At 37.6% G+C, this 23,113-nt stretch overlaps 1 protein-coding gene across 2 annotated transcripts in view; it reads right to left on the bottom strand.

The window, feature by feature from the left end:
* sema4ba (sema domain, immunoglobulin domain (Ig), transmembrane domain (TM) and short cytoplasmic domain, (semaphorin) 4Ba) overlaps positions 1-23,113 on the bottom strand; it is a 262,802-nt gene that overhangs the window by 75,535 nt on the left and 164,154 nt on the right. For both annotated transcript variants that reach the window (XM_051920216.1, XM_051920215.1), the window contains exon 2: positions 15,448-15,750. In XM_051920216.1, the coding sequence (XP_051776176.1) occupies positions 15,448-15,553 (106 nt within the window). In that variant the 5' untranslated portion in view covers positions 15,554-15,750. The remainder of the gene's footprint in view (positions 1-15,447; positions 15,751-23,113) is intronic.

Here is a 23,113-nt window from a genome sequence, read left to right as displayed (position 1 = left end):
AAAACCACTCAAAAAGGTTCAGAAATGAGTAGGTGTTCTAGATTTGAGACTGTACTGCAAATTGCTTTCTCGAAGAAGCCCCCAAATGTAGTCCCCCATCATGTTTTCATTATACTGTCCTTGGTAACGACGTTCAAAGTCCAGTATATCCTGATGAAAGCACTTGCCTTGCTCCTCTGAGTAAGCTCCCATGTTCTCCTTGAATTTGTCAAGATGAGCGTCAAGGATATGGACTTTGAGAGACATTCTGCATCCCATTTTGGCGTAATTCTTTATAAGAGTCCGAACCAACTGCACATAGTTTTCAGCCTTGTGATTACCCAGGAAGCCGTGAACCACTGCAACGAAACTGTTCCAAGCCGTTTTCTCCATCCTGTTCAGCAGCTTGGCGAATTCGTCACATTCTACGATCTTTTTGATCTGCGGTCCGACGAAGATACCAGCCTTGACCTTTGCCTCGGACAGCTTTGAAAAGAGATCTTGGAGGTACTTGAAAGCTGCTGACTCCTTGTCAAGAGCCGTGATAAATTGCTTGATGAGGCCTAACTTGATGTGCAGTGGTGGCATCAGCACCTTCTGAGGTTCTATCAGCGGCTCCCACTTGACGTTGCTCTTCCCCACAGAGAACTTGGTCCGCTGTGGCCAGTCCTTTCTGTGATAGTGCGCCTTAGTGTCACGGCTGTCCCAGAGGCAAAGGAAACAAGGAAATTTTGTGAAACCGCCTTGAAGACCCATCAGGAATGACACCATTTTGAAGTCTCCGATGACCTCCCATCCATAGTCGTCATACTTCAAGGCACTCAGCAACATCTTGACACTGGTGTAGTCCTCTTTGAGATGCACAGTGTGAGCCATAGGGAGAGTCGGGTAGTAGTGCTGGGCGGTATACCGGTTCATACCGAAAACCGTTTTTTATTTTTTTTATGATATGGATTTTTCTTATACCGCAACACCGGTTTAAATTGCCTAAACGACGTTCGGAACTTGGCGCAGCGGGAAACTGTTCAAGTGGGGAGCTTTTTCACTGCTACACCGCTAAACACAGATTTGTTGCACTAGGGCTCTTTTTCACTGCTACACCACCAAATAGTGGGCGGTAGCATAGGAATGCTGCGTGGTGAAAATGGACAGAGAGCCTGGAGATACTTTAGTTTTAAAAGGTCAGATGTGTAAATACTGTTTCTATACTACTGGATAATACTGCAAGCCAAGTTGTACTTGTTTCATTTGTTTTCAATACAGTGTAATGTACCTGGGTACTGTGTAATAGTGTGGCGACATGTTTTCAAACCCGTCATAAGTTATATAGCACATTAAATGCTTTGTGTTAAGTGATTCTTAAACTGACTTCTTCTTGCACTAACAGGAGGCGCCGGCAGCGATCGCCGCACAGAATACATTCACTTCATGATCTTCCTTCTCTCTGAACATTTAGAATGCTAAAATAAATACTTAATATAATTTTCATGGTGAAATGCATTAAAGCATGCATTAATCATATGGGGGCACGGAGGCGTGCCTGCCTTGCATTTGCATGTTTTTCTGGTGGGTTTACTCGGCGCTTCAGTTTCCTTTCAAAGTCATGTAGGATGTGGGGTTTTGTTGTGCTATATTGACCCTGCTAGTGTATGTTTTGCTTGTATTTATCCTTCGATGTGCTGGCGACTCGTTCAGAGATGGGCGCAACTCTGAATGGATGGCATAATTAAACATGTATAACGAAGATATTTTTAATGTTCTGAACACTCCGTGGGCTAAGTTTATAACTAGTTTTAATTTCACAAAGACGTTTATCGTGTGGTGATTGGTTATGTGGAGAAAGAAAAAGGACGGATAGGAACTGGGGTTTTAGTACGTCAGATAGAGACAGCACGCGTGCAATAAAGAAAGCCCGCTCAGAAGAACATGCATTGAATTCTGTGTTCGTGTCTCTGACCACCAGATCACAAACCCAATATTTACACAATATTTAAGTTAAACCTGTGCGATACCCATTCATACATCCAGTTTTTTGGAGCCTCGTCACACCTGCCATAAAGGTCTCTACACTGAACGTACACCTGGGGACCCCTTACTGCCAGGGAGCCTCACTACCGTGCTTGTTTAATACCTGCTTTAATGCATTTCATCATGAAAATGATATCAAGTATTTATCTTAGCATTCTAAATTTTTAGAGAGCAGGAATACCATAAAATGAATGGATTCTGTGCGGTGATTGCTGCCTCCTCTTAGTGCATAGGAAGTCAGTTTAAGAAGCATAGTGATTAACAACTGGGTCGGGGAACACAACAGAAAGCATTTAATGTGCTGCATTAACTTATGACGGGGTTTGAGAAAATCAAGTAAATTAAACATTGATTTTAGGATGAAGTTTAGTTTATGACATTCTACTTTAATTATGAAGTAAACTATGAAAATAAAGTGGAAATGTTGACTTTAATCTTGACATATGCGTCAAAATTAAAGTGGAAATGTCGAGAATAAAGTCAGCATGTCGACTTTATTTTTGACATATACCGGTAGTTTGTTTTTTTTTCTTCCCTCTTTACTATATTTTTTTTTTCTTCACCGTGGCCCTAATGCACTTCCGTAGGGCTATACCACACATAGCATTCATTATACAGTAAATGCAAGTTGCAGTTAATTTATTTATGTATATACTTAGCTTGAAGCAAGGCCCATATTAATGCAGTTTGCCTAAATGATGGTACAGTTGGTAAGGATGTCATCACAAAGTTGTACTTGTTTTATTTTATTTTAATTTGGTGAATGCTGTGTAATGCACCTGGGTTTGAAGTCTTGAAGTAATAGTGCAGCTATCAGTAATAATACTATTATTTATTTTATTGTTATTATTTATTAGTTTAAATATTATGCGGTTTATTGATGGTAAAGTTGTTTAAAAAGTCACTTTAATGTGTCAGTGGACAGAGATGGTTAACATTAACAGAAAGTGTAGTTGGTTCACAAAAAATATTTACTATTTATTACTTTTCTAAGATATGTTCAGTGCAATACAAGTTTTGACAAGCACCTCTGGATATTTTACTAAGTCTAAATGCCTCTTTGGATGGTTGAAAATATGTTGTCAAAATCCTAGTTTAAGTTTTTGCAAAATTTGATCAATAAAAAGGTTCTATATTTTGACTGCAACTGACATGCAATGCGATTCCTTCTCTTCATTAGTGTCACCCCCTTGAAAACTATCACTTTATGGGGCCATGCAAACCTGTATTAATACTTGTGTGCACATTAAAATGTTTTTTTGTACAATGTACAATTCTCATAACAGTGGAATAGGTTATTCTTAGCCAGTCTACTGCAGTAATTGCAGTGGAAAATGTGGTTAACATTCACTCATGCATAGGGAAAAAAATACCGTCCAATACCGTGAAACCGGGATAATTTAGAAAAATTCCGTGATATAGAATTTTGGTCATACCGCCCACCCCTATCGGGTAGTTGTTTCCGTTGTGAAGCTCCGGGATGAACTGTCTATGAATAGGCGCCATTCACTCAGGTTACAGGTGATACCTATAGCCTCGAATAGACCGGCCACATTGTTGCAGAAGCACAGCCCATCTTGCCGACTGAAGTAGTTGGAAAATGTTTGGCGACACTTTCTCTGATTTGTGACTTGCACGCTTTCATCCAACAAGTTCCACTGCTTGAGCCTGGATGTCAGAAGCTCAGCATTGGACTTGGTAAGACCAAGGTCTTTGATCAGATCGTTGACGTCTTTCTGGTTAGGGAAGTATGGCCTTCTCTCCTCAGCCGCATCTGTGAAACCGCAATCTGGATCTGCAATATCTTCCTCGCTGTCTGACTTGCTGCTGTCTCCTGAAGATGGCTGATCCCTTTTCGGAGGAGTGGGAACGGGCAGCTCGGGGCAGTGTGGTACTGGGGCAATGGAAGAAGGAATGTCTGGATAAACGATTTGAGGCGCATTCTTGCCAGTGCGACGTTTGGTAGGATCAACCATGCAGAAGTAGCAGTTGCTTGAGTGGTCAGTCGGTTGCTGCCAAATTCGCGGGATAGCAAACTTCATGGCTCTCTTTTCTCCCCTGTACCAACCAACCTTCAAGAGTTTTCTTGCAATATTCGCATGTGAAATGAGGTGCCCAGGGCTTGTCTTGATCTCCGACAGGCATGCCGAAGTATGCCTTGTAGGCCTCGCACATCTTACGACATGCTTTCACGGAATACTTTCTCGCTCTTGTCTTTATAAATTGTCCACAGATGTAGCAAAATGCATCTGCTGGGTGCAAGCAACCTCTTGATGCCATTTAAATGAAATCAAAAAAATAACATAAACCGAATTGTTGGTTCGAGTCACCTGTGCTTCTATACTTGTATGACTGCTACTGGACAGTCCGAGAACGCTCTAGAAAGTTCTAAAAGTTTCTTGAAAGTTCTAGATAATTCTGGAAAATTCTAGAAACTTCCGGACAATTCTAACAGTTCAATGATATTCTAGAAGACTACTCAGTATTGAATGCGAATCGAGAATTTTCTCGAAAACAGACAAATTTCAAAAAATCATTGCCCTGATCACAAAAGCAAAGTTTTTGTGGAACAACAGCTATTTTCTATTTTTTTTAGGCATAACGGGCTAGGAAAACACACTTTGTACCCAGGAACAAAATAAAAATGTGTTACATAGTGTTAGTTTAAATACCATTAATGTACTCATTTTGCACATATTAGGAGCAGGTCTCCAAGGTGAATAGCATTTGCCATGTTATAATTATGTGGGAAAGGAAAATCACCAAAACAAACACTTTACCTCACAGTACTGACTGACTGTTAGGGCTGGGAAGCATAGTGGAGAGGGGCATGTGCCATGTCTTGTTGAGATCACAGAGTTCATGGTGTAGTTACAATTCAAGAGACTGTGCACTGTACTGCAAATACAACTGTTGCTGACTCATCTGGATTCATATTACCTTCCAAAAAGCAAAATTTCCTCTTCTTCTTTCAGCTGCTCCCATCAGGGGTTGCCACAGTGGATCATCTTTTTCCATATCTTCCTGCCCCTGCATCTTGCTCTGTTACACCCATCACCTGCATGTCCTCTCTCACCACGTCCATAAACCTTCTCTTAGGCCTTCCTCTTGCCTGGCAGCTCTATCCTTAAAATCCTTTTCTCAATATACCCAGCATCCCTCCTCTGTACATGTCCAAACCAATGCAATCTTGCCTCTCTGACTTTGTCCCCCAACCATCAAACCTGAGCCAATCCTCTAATCCATTTTGGATTAAGTGCTCCCTGTAACATGATTGCATTACTGCTGTAAATCACACATATGTTAACTCAGACTGTTGTGGCATACTTTCTGCTAATGCCGGCAGTACTTCAGTAGTCCATTTTTCAGCTATTCACTTCAGGATATACAAAGTTCCTCAATATGCAATAGAGCTAGCTAGCTAGATAGCTAGATAGATAGATACTTTATTAATCCCAAGGGGAAATTCACATACTCCAGCAGCAGCATACTGATACAAAAAACAATATTAGATTACAGATTGATAATAATGCAGGTAAAAACAGACAATAATTTTGTATAATGTTAATGTTTACCCCCTCCCAGGTGGAATTGAAGAGTCACATACTTTGGGGGAGGAACGATCTTCTCAGTCTGTCAGTGGAGCAGGACAGTGACAGCAGTCTGTCGCTGAAGCTACTCTTCTGTCTGGAGATGACACTGTTTAGTGGATGCAGTGGATTCTCCATAATTGATAGGAGCCTGCTTAGCGTCCGTTGCTCTGCCACAGATGTCAAACTGTCCAGCTTCATGCCAATAATAGAAAGAGCCTGCCTTCCTCACCAGTTTGTCCAGGCGTGAGGCGTCCTTCTTCTTAATGCTGCCTCCCCAGCACACCACCACGTAGAAAAGGGCGCTCGCCACAACCGTCTGATAGAACATCTGTAGCATCTAATTGCAGATGTTGAAGGACGCCAGCCTTCTAAGGAGGTATAACCGGCTCTGTCCTTTCTTACACAGAGCATCAGTATTGGCAGTCCAGTCTAATTTATCATCCAGCTGCACTCCCAGGTATTTATAGGTCTGCACCATCTGCACACAGTCACCTCTGATGATCACGGGGTCCATGAGGGGTCTGGGCCTCCTAAAATCCACCACCAGCTCCTTGGTTTTGCTGGTGTTCAGGTGTAGGTGGTTTGAGTCGCACCATTTAACAAAGTCATTGATTAGGTCCCTATACTCCTCCTCCTGCCCACTCCTGATGCAGCCCACGATAGCAGTGTCGTCAGCGAACTTTTGCACGTGGCAGGACTCCGAGTTCTATTGGAAGTCCGATGTATATCGGCTGAACAGGACCAGAGAAAGTACAGTCCCCTGTGGCGCTCCTGTGTTGCTGACCACAATGTTAGACGTGCAGTTCCCAAGACGCACATACTGAGGTCTGTCTTTAAGATAGTCCATGATCCATGCCACCAGGTATGAATCTACTCCCATCTCTGTCAGCTTGTCCCTAAGGAGCAGAGGTTGGATTGTGTTGAAGGCGCTAGAGAAGTCTAGAAACATAATTCTTACAGCACCACTGCCTCTGTCCAAGTGGGAGAGGGATCGGTGTAGCATATAGATGATGGCATCCTCCGCTCCCACCTTCTCCTGATATGCAAACTGCAGAGGGTCAAGGGCGTGTTGAACCTGTGGCCTCAGGTGGTGAAGCAGCAGCCTCTCCATGGTCTTCATCACATGTGATGTCAGAGCAACAGGCCGGAAGTCATTCAGCTCACTAGGACGTGATACCTTTGGGACTGGGGTGATGCAAGATGTTTTCCAAAGCCTCGGGACTCTCCCCTGTTCCAGGCTCAGGTTGATGATGCGCTGTAGAGGACCCCCCAGTTCCGATGCACAGACCTTCAGTAGTCGTGGCGATACTCCATCTGGACCCGCTGCTTTGCTGGCACAAAGTTTCCTCAGCTCTCTGCTCACCTGCACTGTTGTAATTATGGGTGGGGATGTCTCACTCTGGTATCAGCAGAAGGATGTGTGGAGGGTGCAGTACTCCGAGGTGAGAGTGGGTTAGGGTGGTCAAACCTGTTAAAGAAGTTGTTCATTTGGTTTGCTCTCTTCACGTCTCTCTCGATGGTGGTACCCCGCTTCGAGCTGCAGCCAGTGATGATCTTCATCCCATCCCACACTTCCTTCATGCTGTTATTCTGCAACTTCTGCTCCAGCTTTCTCCTGTACTGCTCCTTCGCCGCCCTGAGCTGGACTCGGAGTTCCTTCTGCACGCGCTTGAGCTCAGACTGATTACCGCCTTTAAAAGCCCTTTTCTTCTGGTTCAAAAGGCCCTTGATGTCACTTGTAATCCATGGCTTGTTGTTAGCATAGCAGCGTACAGTTCTTACTGGACTTACAATGTCCATACAGAAGTTGATGTAGTCAGTAGTGCAGTCAACAGCTTTCTCAATGTTCTCACTATGTGATCCCTGCAGGATATCCCAGTCTGTAGTTCCAAAGCATTCTCTCAGAAACTTCTCTGCCTCCGGGAACCACTTCCTGAATGAGCGTGTGGTTGTAGATAGGACCCTCACTCTTGGTTTGTACTGAGGCTGAAGTAGAACCAGGTTATGATCTGCTTTCCCAAGCGCAGGCAGCGGGGTGGCGCAGTATGCATCTTTAACGTTTGCATACAGTAAATCAATAGTCTTATTTGACTATTGACCTTGTCCTCTTCCACTACTGTTAATGATGTAGTCAATTTATAGGTTCAAACATCATTTTTTAATCAGCAAATCATAGAAAATTGTACCATAAACACATCATACAGTACTCTGTTTCAAATCTGTGGGTGCTATAAGGAATGCTTCTGCCACCTCCTTCAATGACAGCTGAACTCTAACATAATAAACATAATCCAGAAGGGTGGCACACAAATCAGTAAATGCCTTTACAAAAACAACAAAACTGCTGCCCTTTACAGGCTACAGTTTGGAAACAATAACAAAATTTGTCAACATCAGTAAACACACCTTATGTTTCCTCACCAGCTTGACAGGGATAAAGAAATGCAACATACAGTATATAAAAATTGATAGGATAAAATATTTTTCTTTTCATTGTTACATACTAAAGGTCTTAGGTACAATATAGTACTCTTCAAATAACAAATTAACAAATAAGCAAATTTCAGATTTCTATCTGGTGGCAGATGATCTTTATTTTACAATGCCATGAGGCAGTGCTGTTGGAAGTACAGTAGTTAAGGCTAATGCCTCAGAGTTCCAGGGTCCTCCAAATCCAGGAATTATTTCTGTGAATTTTGTTTGTGTCTTCACCTAATGACAACACAGATTTTGGCCAGCTTCTCCCCACATGTCAAAGATGTGTACATGTGTTTGACAAACTATTTTCAATTACTCTAATATTACAGAGTGGCCTGTGATAGACTGGTGTCCTGTCCAGGGTAATGATATTCTTTCTATGAGATTATGATATTCATTTGACCTTAAGGCTTGACAAACCTAATATTACAGAGTGGCCTGTGATAGACTGGTGTCCTGTCCAGGGTAAGGATATTCTTTTCATGAGATTATGATATTAATTTGACCTTAAGGATTGACAAACACTCATCACACTCCATCTTTTCTGAAAAAAAAACCAGCAAAGGGATTTTTCTTCTATGCATTTTGGATAGTAGAATACAAAGTTAATCAAAATACTTCTCCTGACAATTCATATTTTGCATTGAGCGATATAATTTACCCACAGAAACTCATACTTCAACAAAATTATCAACAACTGTAACCTTTTATTTCAATTTATGTGTTGAAAGAGCAGTGGGATTTTCCTGCTATAATAGCACAGGATGTGAGGGATATGAAAGTATAACATGCAATACTTGTAACACTATGCTAAAATTCAAGCTATGGCAAATTAAAGCAGTTAATGGATCTTATAATTTTGATTTTTTTTTAAATACACTTGAATTGGACTAGTGAAATTAAAGTTGTCAAGAACTGATGCATCTTAATTATCTTTTAGAGTATCATTTTTGTATATATAGCTATTTTTTCATAATGCTGTTCTCCCCCTTTAGTGATAGCTTTCAAGAAGATGACTTCTCACTCTGGCTCATCATACTTTGTTAATTCTCTAAATCCCTCACCCTTACTTTATTAACATTATTGCGATCAGTGTGGATATTTTTTGTGTTCAGACTGCACTGCATTTTCGAGCTGGGGTAGTGAAAACAGTTATTAAAGTTAGTGTTCATTATTTGGTTGACTGGTCAAAATATTTTGCAAGATACTTCAGTCTCATGTGATTCAAAATTGAGTTGGTTCTAATGTTGCATTACAGATTTTGAACACAACAGCAGTGTTAGTATCAGCGTAAAAATTCTGCCTTGTTCCTGATGCTGTCACAAGACTCTTGGCCCACAGCTCTGTACTAGATTAATCAAGTTTGAAAATGAATGGGTGTTTGAATGGTGTACAATGTAGTCAGAAAGTCCTCGATTATGATACTCATGCATTAGCCTGAGATAAATGGCAAAAAAATAAACAACCAGCTCTGGCCCACTGAATTCATATGCTAATCTAAACTACTATAGATTAGTTGAAGATATAGAAGTCTACAGGTGTGAATGGTTCTGTCAAACAGAGGGGCTATGAAGCCCTATCATTGGGTGAGGTCAATTTTTACCTTTAGGATGTAGTACTTGAGTGTTGTATCGTGTTAGCCATCTTGCCTGAAGAAGGGGCCTGAGTTGCCTCGAAAGCTTGCATATTGTAATCTTTTTAGTTAGCCAATAAAAGGTGTCATTTTGATTGACTTCTCACTACATTTAGGATGATCTATAATAATAAAAGGCAAAGCCCTCACTGACTGATTCACTCACTCACTGACTGACTGACTCACTCATCACTAATTCTCCAACTTCCCGTGTAGGTGGAAGGCTGAAATTTGGCAGGCTCATTCCTTACAGCTTACTTACAAAAGTTAGGCAGGTTTCATTTCAAAATTATACGCGTAATGGTCATAACTGGAACCTCTTTTTTGTCCATATACTGTAATGGAAGGCAGCAAGATGGCCGTAGGAGACTGAGTTGCGTGTCGCGTCATCACGCCTCCCACGTAATCACGTGAACTGACTGTGAACTCAGTACGTAGAAAAGAAGGAGAAGCCCCAAAGAGCGCTGAAGAAAACATTCATTACACAATTGACAAGGCAGCGAAACAATAAGAAGCGAGTGAGTGACGCATACAAGCATCTTCATAAGACACGAGGTATAAAAAAGCATGGTGTAAACCGTAAGTCTAAATTAACTTTATAGAAACGCTCCCGCTGCCGATTGCAATGCCATATTCGCGAGATACAAGTTTAATGAGAAGACACAAGGTATAAACGAGAGTTTGCATCACTTTGTAACAGAGTTAAAATTGCTGTAGCGAGAAACTTTTAACTGCCGGGTCTTAGCTAACATTAAATAAACCCGTGGACATCGCAACATCACACAAGAGAGCGGCTCACGTGAAGTGACTGAACGCAGCTGGAGTGATCACTTCCATGAATCAAACCTGTTCAAAAAACACATTACACAATTGATAAGGTAGGAAAAGAATATGAAACAAAGTACGGTATAAACCATAACTTTAAATTAAGTTTATAGAAACGCTGCCGTTTGCAATACCATATTCGCCCCTGCGAAGCGCGGTGATTTTGCTATATATATTAAACTATTTCAACCATTGTATGATCTGCTTCTCGCAACTGAAAGAGGGCACCGTGGCAGAAGTTAGCCGACTTGCTCACCAACCACAAGCGTTACCTGGTAGGTAACCACCCATACAATCAGACTGTGAATCAAACTACGAATGCCTGCAATGTAATTACCCTGATCTACATGCTGTCAAATGAACGAACCACACGCCGTGGCACAACGTTAGGGGCTTCGCCTCTACGTCCGAGGATCGATTCCCGTAAGGGAGTGCAGTGACTGTGTACTCCTGATGAGCCCACAATTACGGCGAAACATGTGTCGCATACTATGCATCTTCAAAGCACGGTGTAAACAGTAAGTTTAAATTGAGTTTATAGAAACGCTCCCGCTGCCGTTTGCAATACCATATTAGATGACTTTGTAACAGAGTTAAAATTGCTGGAGCGATAAATTTTTAACTGCCGGGTCATGTCGCGTGTTCTTGGGTAGGTACACCAAAAAATGTATACATTTATGCATGTAATGGGCAAACAAAAAATGTACTATACCCGAAAGCACTACAGTAGTATTCAATGTATCTTTACTTCTTAAATGTTAATGTTTTACTGTTTAATAATTTATACGCTTCTTATATGTTATTCAGATTCTTTTATCAAAATACCAGTAACAGCGCACTGCACGATAACGTGGAGTGAATATACTTGACATGACCATTCATAGTATTTATCCTCTTTCTCTGTACGTTTACCATTCATTTGCTCAGAGGTTGATGCTCTTGCTGCTTAATGAGCAGCTCTTCACCCTAGCGTCCCGCTGCTTCTCTTCTTTCGTCGGCATCTTTTCCCGTTAAAACTGATTTTTTTTTAAAACTTAGTATGTTTTCTTTAATTTTTCAGTTAAGCTGGCACTTAAGTCTTCAATCTGCCTCAAGAATGATTAGCAAAGGTGGTAGACAATGAAAACGTCAGCCGTACGCATCCGCCACGCACGCACTAGTGCGCGCAGCTGTGAGTTGACTCTACAATAAAATAAAATAAAGATAAAAAGAGTAATAACTTGCAGCACCGCTATTCAATTACACTTGCCTAACGCCTCTCCTAAGGGGAAATACTGTGGGATCTGGGCATCCGTCAAAGCAGCAATCACAAGCCTGATTAGAAAGCGGGAAGCTGTGATTTGTCCTCTCCCTCCCATGTAACAATCACAGCCCGTGTTGCAACGCACTATGTATGTATATGTATATATGTGTATGTGTGTGTATATGTATGTGTATATATATATATATATATATATGTTCATATGTGTGGGAAAGCGAATAGTAGACGTGACGTAGTATATGTGTACCAAATTTCAAGTCAATAGGTGAAACGGTTTGCGAGCTACAGGTGATTTAAAATCCTGGACAGACAAACGAATAGCCACGGTAGCGTATTATAGAAGAACATTTTACTGTTTAATAATTTATATTTATATGCAATGTGCTTCTTATATATTACTTCATATTCTCATATGATAATGATGTTAATGTTGTTTATATTGATTTCTATGTTATTGTAAGTGCCCTTTATTTGTGGAAAAATAAATTTGGCAATTAAACTTATTTTATACATACATTTTATTTTTTTCTCTTGCACTCAGTGAGCGAATCCACTGGGTAATCAGCTATATATATATATATATATATATATATATATATATAGATAGATAGATATGTATATATAGATAGATATGTATGTATATATATATATGTATATATAGATAGATATGTATGTATATATATATATATATATATATATATATATATATAGATAGATATATGTGTATGTATGTAGATATACAAATATGTATATGTGTATATATATGTAGATATACAAATATGTATATGTGTATATATATATGTAGATATACAAATATGTATATGTATATATGGGTATATATATGTAGATATATAAATATGTATATGTATATATGTGTATATATATGTAGATATACAAATATGTATATGTATATATATGTATATATGTGTATATATATGTAGATATACAAATATGTATATGTATATATGTATATATGTGTATATATATATGTAGATATACAAATATGTATATGTATATATATGTGTCTGTATGTGTGTATATATATATATATATATATATATATATATATATATATATATATATATATATATATGTATGTGTGTGTGTGTGTGTGTATGTGTATATATATGTTGATATATGTATATATATGTGGATGTGTATATGTATATATATATGTATATATGTTTATGTATATATATGTTTACATAACCTCTTTAACACACTACTTCTCCGCTGCGAAGCGCGGGTATTTTGCTAGTAATGTAATAAAGGATACATCCATGATTCTCAGCAATGACATTCTTCATTTGTAAATGGCAGACAAATAATAAAGTAAAATTTCCAGGACTATTCACAAGATGTTTTGCATTTTGAAATGCACAAAGGCACTGAGGATAATACGACTGCACACTGAAAGTAAAATAGTCATCAAGTAACGAGATGGCAGTGCACACAAAGCATGGCTTAATGGTAGCCAGCCACAAGTGGTGGAAATCCATAGCACACGTTACCCTACATATTCTTCGTAATGGGCAATCAGGTCTCAATTGTAGTTCAGTAAATATGCAACAACAGGCACCAATATGAAAAAAGGCTCTAATTTTGGCAAACTTTGAATGTGGCAAGTTGGAAAGTGGCAAAATGAAAGTTTCTGATTTTGGCAACACTAAAGACAGATGGCTCTGTAGTTATACACATGTAATTATATATTAACATCCCCAATGTCTCTTCAAACTGGTTATAACAGATCAGACAGCACACATATTGCCAGCTTGAGCCAGACAGTGCTTCATCTAAAAGTGCAATCAATATTCAAGACAGAGACAAGCCAGAATTCTTTCATTATTGCATATACTACATACATAGTACATCTCAGCTCACTAGTGACAAATTACAGTAAATATCCCCAAACATGACCTGCTCAGTCATCAAGAAACAGAAAGTGCTTTATATTGTGCTACAAACATAATTCTGATGTGAAGTTGCATTTCTAAACAGAGCAGTCTCTGAAAAGAGAGCAATGTAGCAGAATGGAACATAATTACAAAAAACTAAAGGGACTTTCAAGGAGCCAGCATAACTGAGGTGAAAATGTTTGCTGTAAATTACTGATGGTAACTTGAAGACCCAACATTGGATCTAAAATTATACTTTAGGCAAGAGAATAATATCAAGAATGAGACAAAAGTTACAATGTAGCTGAACAAGAAAAAAAGTCAATATCCTCTAGTGGCTCAATCCATTTGAAAACTATAGTCCCTAATTATAACAAAGCCACATGAAACAACTTAAGCACATGTGCCAAATGCAATGAGAAAAAATGGCACGAAGCCTTTATGCAAAACAACTTGCCGTAGAAAAAGCTACCGAATATGCTTATATGTTAAATGATGTGTTCAGAAGTATGCAATCAGGAAATGTTCATTTTGTCTGATAATTTTTGCTTTACTCTATACTACTCTATCAGTGTTCACTTTATATAATAAGGCCTTAAACAAAATATTAATTTCAAAAACACATCTCAGATATACAATGTATCAATTTGGAAAGAGGCGGTAAAATTAATGAAAATGACCGGGAGATAGACATAGTAAAAGAACAAGTGAAAGTAAAAATAGTAAGTCTAACCAGTCTTTTTGTCAGAACTGAAACATAACCAGAAACTCAGAATCAAGAGCAAAAAGGATTTTTAGTATTCAGAAATACATGTTTCTATTTCCTCAAACTCATTTAGTCTGAAACAGCTTCACCTATAGAAAAATAGATTGTGTTGTGGCCTAAAAGTAAATATATTCAACTTTTTCAATTAATTCTAAATTCAAAACTAAAATTAAATTCATAATCCTTGGGTCCCAAAGCAGATGTGTAACTTTTAAAAATTAATTCATAAATTCTCACCAAAAAATAAACTGCAGATCATAACATATAGAAAGCAACAGATGCAAGGCAGTACCACTACTGTACCTTGATGGAGGACCACCTGTCCATCGCAGGAGAAATTCACATATACAAGGTCAAGGAGCATGAAGCCAAGTTTCCTGAAGATGCATCAGTAATTATAACATCAGGCAAATTACAAGAGAGTAAAAGATCAAGCGTCTTTTTCATACAAAGCAGTATATATTTGCATGTTTAGGGAAGCAAAAAGCTAAAACAATGAGTAAAAAACGAAGAAACATGATACATCTAGGAGCTCTACTGTATGTAACAAATAGTTAAATCTGTGTGATAGATTGGTTTTAGCAGTGTTATGTTCTTGTCATTTTATTACAATACAGATCATATTTTGCTGGGACTATCTGGATCTCCTAATGCACTATTAAACAGCACCTGTCCCACTCCAAAATACTACTGCTTGTAATTACATAATTGGGTCTGTTATACCAAGGTCTAAAAATAATAATAATAATAATTCTTTGCATTTATATAGCGCTTTTCTCACTACTCAAAGCGCTCAGCAATTGCAGGTTAAGGGCCTTGCTGAAGGGCCCAACAGAGCAGAGTCCCTTTTGGCATTTACGGTTTTTGAACCGACAACCTTCCAATTGCCAGTGCATATCCCTAAACCTCAGAGCCACCACCCCGTTTTTCCTCCACAAGCCACATTTTTCCTCCACAAGTACTATGTATACAAGGAACTGTTAACTTACCATGGCTGAAGCTTATTCGTGGAAGAATGTCTTCAAAAGAAGCAGCAAAGGCCACCAATACACACAAAGTTAAAAGTGTAAAATAATCCACTGGCATGATCCACATGGCTACTGAAACAGCAAGTAGTTTCACTTAAATGTCAGAGTGTATTTTCCAAGGCACTCGGCTAGCAAAGTCAATAAGATTACTAGCAATTGGGAAGTCCAACTTTAGAAGCACTCTTATGAAAAAAGCAAGTCATTTCCAAGGATCTCCACAGTTGGGTTTGGATGCAGGGGGGCTCTCAAGCATTAGTGGTAGATCTACAAGACAAATCAAAGGGCAATTAATTAACATTAAAATATAAGGATTAACAGTTAGAATACTGTGTAAGCGAGAGTGAGAGAAAAGGAAGCCTGTGAAGCTGTAATAACGAAGTATACAAACCATGCAACCGACTGACATGTATTAATTTTAAGGAAAACAAGGAATGAAAACAAAAAAAAAAAGGACGGTCCTCCATCAAAGACAACAAAAATGCCCATACTTATCATTTTAAGAAATTAAATGATACAGCTTATTTCTCTGAATTGCAATGGGGAGTCTTAAAAACACATTATAATATCTATTATAAAAAAAAATCTTGGGATGAGACATTTTTTTCCGGCAACGAGACGTGATCTTTTGAAGGGAGCAGAGAGACACTTCACATCACGCAAGACGGTCAAGTCACGTCATACTTACAACCTTTGGAAGCAAGTCATGTGAGATGGTGACTTTTGCAAGTCACGCCCTACTTACAATCATTTTCAAACAAGACCACGGTCATCTAACCTCTCAGTTGTTGGAATGCTTTTGGCAGACCCACTTCCTGTGCTCTCAGCTCTTAAAAATTTTAAACGTTCTAGATGACACGTCAATGACTAAGTGAAGAAGAAAGAGCAGCGTGTCAAAAAGAGACCAAAAAGCGTTGGAGAGAAAAGAATGCAAAAAAGAAAGCAAAAAAGAACAAAAATAATCTATGTACAAATTCTGAAAATAAGGAAAGTAATAATCAGACCGTGCCGTGAAGACTTTTTGCCTAGAGATTTAACCACGCTTGGGGCCGGAAAAAGACAAAGTAGAACGTTGTAAAGAATTCAAAAACTTTGGAGCGATACACATGAAAATTAGCTTAGAGATAATGGAAGTAGGAAATTTCGAAGGTCTCAAAAAAAACGATAGTAAAGATTGCATTAGTGCAAACAAACGGAAAGTATTACTCGATGAAATAATGTAACAGTGAAAAGAGATCGAATAGTGTTTGAGGATGTCTGGGGGAGAAGAGAGACAAGGCAGTGAGACAAAAGGACATCTGCTATACAGACATGTAAACGTTCGAAGCGACACACAAGATGCAGATCATACAGCACTGCAGCAGCAGCAAGCCAGCAGCTGATCGAGCAAAGAGGAGGTTAAAAAAAATAAAACAAATAAATGCATTTGTTTCCCATTGTTTCACCATTTAAGAGGGGTTTCGAGGAGCAGCCGCTTCTGCTTAGGGTGAGTTCAGCCCTCCTCTTGACAATGTAGCACAGGCGGGGGCATGGGGGGTTGACGAATGAAGCGAGCAGGGAGCAAAGCTAGTGTGTGTATATATATATATATATATATATATATATATATACACACACACACATATATATACACATACACACACACACACATACAATTTAACTTACAAATTTATTTATTTAAAGAGCTTCTATAAAAAGCCAAATTGCCCCCGGGCACAAAAAAAGTTCTGATGCAACCGGTGTTCCTTTTTTATAAATGTGAAAATCATTGCAAACGGCTGATACTAGGTTTCCTGGTTACTTTTTCTTTACAATGTTGAAGGGTTTTTTTTTTTTTGTTCTTTATTTCACCTTATACAATTTCTTGTATTAGGAATTTGTTAGTTTTCGCATACCCCTTGGGGTCAGAGAGCAGGGTCAGCCATTGTACAGCACCCCTGGAGAAATTGAAGGTTAAGGGCCTTGCTCAAGGGCCCAGCAGAGAAGGGTCTCCTTTGGCAGTGACAGGGATTTGAACCAGCAACCTTCGGGATACCAGCGCAGATCCTTAGCCTCAGAGCCACCACTCCGCCTGGCTCCGCCAGAGCCACCTGGTTGTACTAGGGTTTGCCGCTACTTTGACCAGCTTTACATTTTCAGGCTCTGGAATGGCAGCTAAAAGTAGATACAAGACCTTTCTCTGTGTCCACCAAATTATGGACACTAGCCTGCACTTTATTACAATTTACAGAATAATCAACAGAAAACTGGCTGCTGATGTATGTCACATAGATCAGAGCCCCAAAGGTACTATTCAGCACCAGTGTATATTGGAATTGTCCACCTCAGCCCTGCAGCCATCATCAGCCCAGATTCAAAAAACTTCTCTTCCAGTGACATTTGGCCTTTGGTTAATTCCTTTCTGGTTTATCAATTGCTATTTGTATTTTATTATAAACACATTACAGGACTCTCAATGTGTGAATCAGTACATTTTACATGCATACATATAATTGAGTTAAGGTGAATAACCCAATTAAGGCAGAAACCTGGTTTCTTAATAATCTGTGTTTATATGCATGTAATCTTTTTCTTTGCAAAATCCTCCAATGCTATTAAATGTCCTTTAACTGGTCAAAAAAAAAATCAAAATCAAAGGTCACTTATAGTGATAATTTGAAAATAAGGATGACGCCTGTGGTCATTTTCATGTGTTTTATGAATGTGTTTAGTCAAATTGACGCTGTATTCATAAGTTTCTGTTACTGGATTGCATGCAGCAAACCCTTTTCGGTTAGGTTGTGCAACTGAGCCCTGCAAAGGACCCTGTATGTGTGCTTCTTGCCTTATAACCAGTGCTGATGGTGTAATAATAATACAGGTATTTTTACTTCAGTAAGACAAGTACTGCGTTAGGTTACTTGTGTTACGTTGACCAGTTACATTTTAACTTACTTTTAACATGTTATCCTACTGCTCTTGAGATCGTACTGCTGATCTTAGCATTGTACATTCAGCTCATCAACATGAATTTAGAGATTTTTGAATTTGATGGCCCATCATTTGCCTCTGGAAATTTATTTTGTGGACGTTTTTACCCATGGCTGCTGAAAGCGTGTGGGAAGCAAATATAAGCACAGGCTAACACAGTACAATAGACATGCGCAGACTGCAAAGTCCTTAACAAGTAAAGTTATGGGTTTACATGGCCGTATAATCATAATTTTCATAGATAAACATACTCAATAACCAGATTTCTCAAATAGGAATATGGGTTTACATGGCATTTTAGAAATCAGGCCACTGTATATAATAACATAATCAGGTTATTGAAGCACATATAATTGTGTTAAATGAGAAATGTTCTATCAATAAATATTTGATATTTCATCGGAATAGTTAAACTCTTAAAAAAAACAAAATTATCACGGGTGGATTTAGTTTAATACTTAAAAGGAAACACCTAATGAAATAGGTCCCCGTTCTTTTAGCACATAACTCTGATCAATAAAATTCTTTCTGGAAACGAACACTTTCAAAATAACAGTGATTTTTTGAAGTACTATGTATGTATCACATGTATATGTATCACATTACCATGATTTGGACACAGAACAAACAACACCCAAACATGTATGTTTAATATCAAATTACATCAATTCAGATTCAAACAACAGTGATCCTTTTCTCGTGTACAGGAAAAGGCTGATGATTAACATAAAATGAACTGAGTGATTAGTTATACTATCACTACCCCAATACAACTTCTAGATTAAATGTGACCGAACCAGCAATTTTCAAATTATAACCTCTTGATAGACCGTGTCACTCTGCTATAAACAGAGAGGCTTAATGACTGCTGGTTTCACAGGTTTGCCTGCTAGGAAATAATACATTGTGCAGCAGTCAAAATGTGAAGTTAATTTCTGGTCAATTTAAAAGAACACATTTTTGCAAAACCAGTAAATAATTTTATGACTCAGAGAGAGGATACAAAAATCTAACAAAAACTACCTAAGAGCTATCAAGTGGTGCAGTCAAGCTTAATGAGGCATTATGTTTATGTACGTTTTTATTCACTTGTTGCATTTCTAAAAAAGAAAAAAAAAACCACAAAACTTCATTTGGCCAGGCTGAATACAACAAACATCTGTCAAATCAAGGAAATAGTCATGCTTCAACATAATACACTGCAAAAAAAAAAAAAAAGAGAGGGAGAGAAAGCAAGACTCCATCCATCCATCCATTTTCCAACCCGCTGAATCCAAACACAGGGTCACAGGGGTCTGCTGGAGCCAATCCCAGCCAACACAGGGCACAAGGCAGGAACCAATCCCGGGCAGGGTGCCAACCCACTGCAGGAAAGCAAGACTCATTCATGGTAAAACAATTTTTTGGAAGAAAACAATTTTCCTCTACATACATAGTATGTGCTAACTTCAAATACGACTTTCATTTAATTCATACGACTTTAATTTCTCTTGATTGGTACTATCATTATGATACTTTGAAAAAGCATCCACTTGCCTCAAGCTGTCTCGCCCACACCTCAGCCACATTGCCTGACAACAACCTGCTATGTGCAGTTAAATTTCTGAACATGTTCCCACAATAGTTGAATTTCCTTACCATTATCAATTAAGCAAACAATAATTAACACACATACCATATCATTCTCAAAGGCCATTATCATGGCTGCCACCCTCTCCTGCTCCTACTCGTCTATATGCACTTTGAATGCATTAATGCATGCTATACTTTTAAACCCAATGCTGATTTCAATTTCTCCAGTATCTACTCATGGAATGTTATTTAACAAAGCAGTCCAGAAAAACACTTACTAAAGTAGCACACAAAAGCAAAATCAGCAGATTGCAGGCATCATTTCACAGGTGAAATAATCTAACTGCAGATTATAAACATTAATAATAAATGCTGGATTAGTGATTTTATTCCAGTAATGTGAACATATTCAACAGAAACAGAACTTTAGTACTCCTAGTGCCAGATCCTGATACTTGATATCAGAAAGGCATATCCCTAGCATGCACTATTACACCTGCCTATTGACACTGCCACTTACTGTGTAGTTTTGCATCATCTTCCTTAGCTATTCCCATTTTTATAAGGGGTTACTATTTTTTACTGGGTTTGAGCATGATTTTTTTCTGGGCTTACGACCAGCTCCAAAATGGAAACTGGGTTTGACGATTTTCTGATATACTGATTAAAAAAAACATAATTTAAAAAAAAAAAAAAAAACCTCTTAAAAGGGAAATCAGTGAAAGCTGTGCAGTTTCTGTGTAGCAACCAAAGCCACATTCGAAGAGCAAAGACTACAGACCAATTTAAATTTCTATACAAATATTATAAGCATTCACTGGAGTGAAAACATTCCCAAGGTAAAAACTGAATCTAGAGGTGCAAAGGCTAATTGCTCTGAAACATTTGTCAAAATGAAGGAGGGTGAAAACTGATGGTGCAGAGTGGCAAAAGTTTTCAGTAGTACCCATTTGGTTTTCTAAGGTGGCATGTTATATACTGATACTAGCAAAATACCCGCGCTTCGCAGCGGAGAAGTAGTGTGTTAAAGAGGTTATGAAAAAAAAAGGAAACATTTTAAAAATAACGTAACATGATTATCAATGTAATTGTGTTGTCATTGTTATAACCGTTGCTGTCTTTTTTATATATATATATATATATATATATATATATATATATATATATATATATATATATATATATATATTATATATATAATATACACACACACATAAACATTTATATACATATACATATATATATACATATCTACATATACACATCTACATATATATACACACATACATAAACACACACATAAGACTTACTGACTGAAACGGGCTTTCACGAAAAAAGTTAGGGCTTTGCTACAGGATACACCCTCCACAAGTTAACCAAGTAAAAATAAAATATATATTTCTGTTTTATTTAAACCTTTTAAGTTCGTATGCATAGCCCCATTTGGCTGTTTAATTTTTATTTTCTTTCTTCAGTAATATTTAATCTCCTTAAAGAAAAAGAACATATCCATATTACTTTTTTTGTATCTCTGTAGTAATATTTTAGTGTAAAAGAATAACCAGTATTTAAACCTTTTATGTTACTTTATACATTTATTTTACACAATGTTGAAAAATTAATAAGAAACCTACATATTTTGGCAGCTGCTGCTTTCATTTTCAATGAAATGAAAAAAGCTCTCCAAGAGAAAACGTCAATAAAGAAGAAACAGTTTGCACTATCTAAAAATCAGAAACCCTCATTTATAAAAGTTTGCTGCAGATGACTTAACTGAAAATAAATGAATAGTTCCTATGTGTATAATACATATTTATCTATTTTACTTATGCCTTTACTCCACCAACTTACAACATCTCAGGTACAATTTGTTACATTATATAAAACACAGCAACACTCATAACAATGACAACACAATTACATTGACAATCATGTTACGTTATTTTTAAAATGTTTCCTTTTTTTTTCATAACCTCTTTAACACACTACTTCTCCGCTGCGAAGCGCGGGTATTTTGCTAGTGTGTGTATCTATATGTAGATGTGTATATGTAGATATGTATATATATGTATATGTATATAAATGTTTATGTGTGTGTGTATATTATATATATAATATATATATATATATATATATATATATAAAAAAGACAGCAACAGTTATAACAATGACAACACAATTACATTGACAATCATGTTACGTTATTTTTAAAATGTTTCCTTTTTTTTTCATAACCTCTTTAACACACTACTTCTCCGCTGCGAAGCGCGGGTATTTTGCTAGTGTGTGTATATATATGTAGATGTGTATATGTAGATATGTATATATATGTATATGTATATAAATGTTTATGTGTGTGTGTATATTATATATATAATATATATATATATATATATATATATATATATATATATATATATATATATATATAAATATATATAAAAGACAGCAACAGTTATAACAATGACAACACAATTACATTGACAATCATGTTACGTTATTTTTAAAATGTTTCCTTTTTTTTTCATAACCTCTTTAACACACTACTTCTCCGCTGCGAAGCGCGGGTATTTTGCTAGTATATATATATATATATATATATATATATATATATATATATATATATATATATATATATACATATACACACATACATGCAGTTTTAATAACACAGAAATCAATATAAACATTAACATCATTATCATATGAGAATATGAAGTAATATATAAGAAGCACATTTCATATAAATATAAATTATTAAACAGTAAAATCTTCTTCTGTAATTTGCTACCGTGGCAATTTGTGTGTCTGTCCAGGATTTTAAATGACCTGTAGCTCGCAAACCGTTTCACCTATACACTTGAAATGTGGTACACATATAGTACGTCACGTCTACTATCCGCTTTATGGGTGATGATTGTTTTACTCTTTTAATCTTTATTTTATTTTATTGTAGAATCAACTCCTATCTGCGCACAGGAGGGCAGCCGTGGGCGGATGCGTATGGTGTATTCACTCCATGTTATCGTGCATTGCGCTGTCAGTGGTATTTTGATAAAAGAATTTGAACAACATATAAGAAGCGTAT

The sequence above is a fragment of the Erpetoichthys calabaricus genome, chromosome 17, assembly GCF_900747795.2.
Source record: "Erpetoichthys calabaricus chromosome 17, fErpCal1.3, whole genome shotgun sequence".
Classification (NCBI taxonomy): domain Eukaryota; kingdom Metazoa; phylum Chordata; class Cladistia; order Polypteriformes; family Polypteridae; genus Erpetoichthys; species Erpetoichthys calabaricus.
The sequence above is the reverse complement of the archived record's forward strand: the minus strand, read 5'-3'. Positions and strand labels throughout refer to the sequence as shown.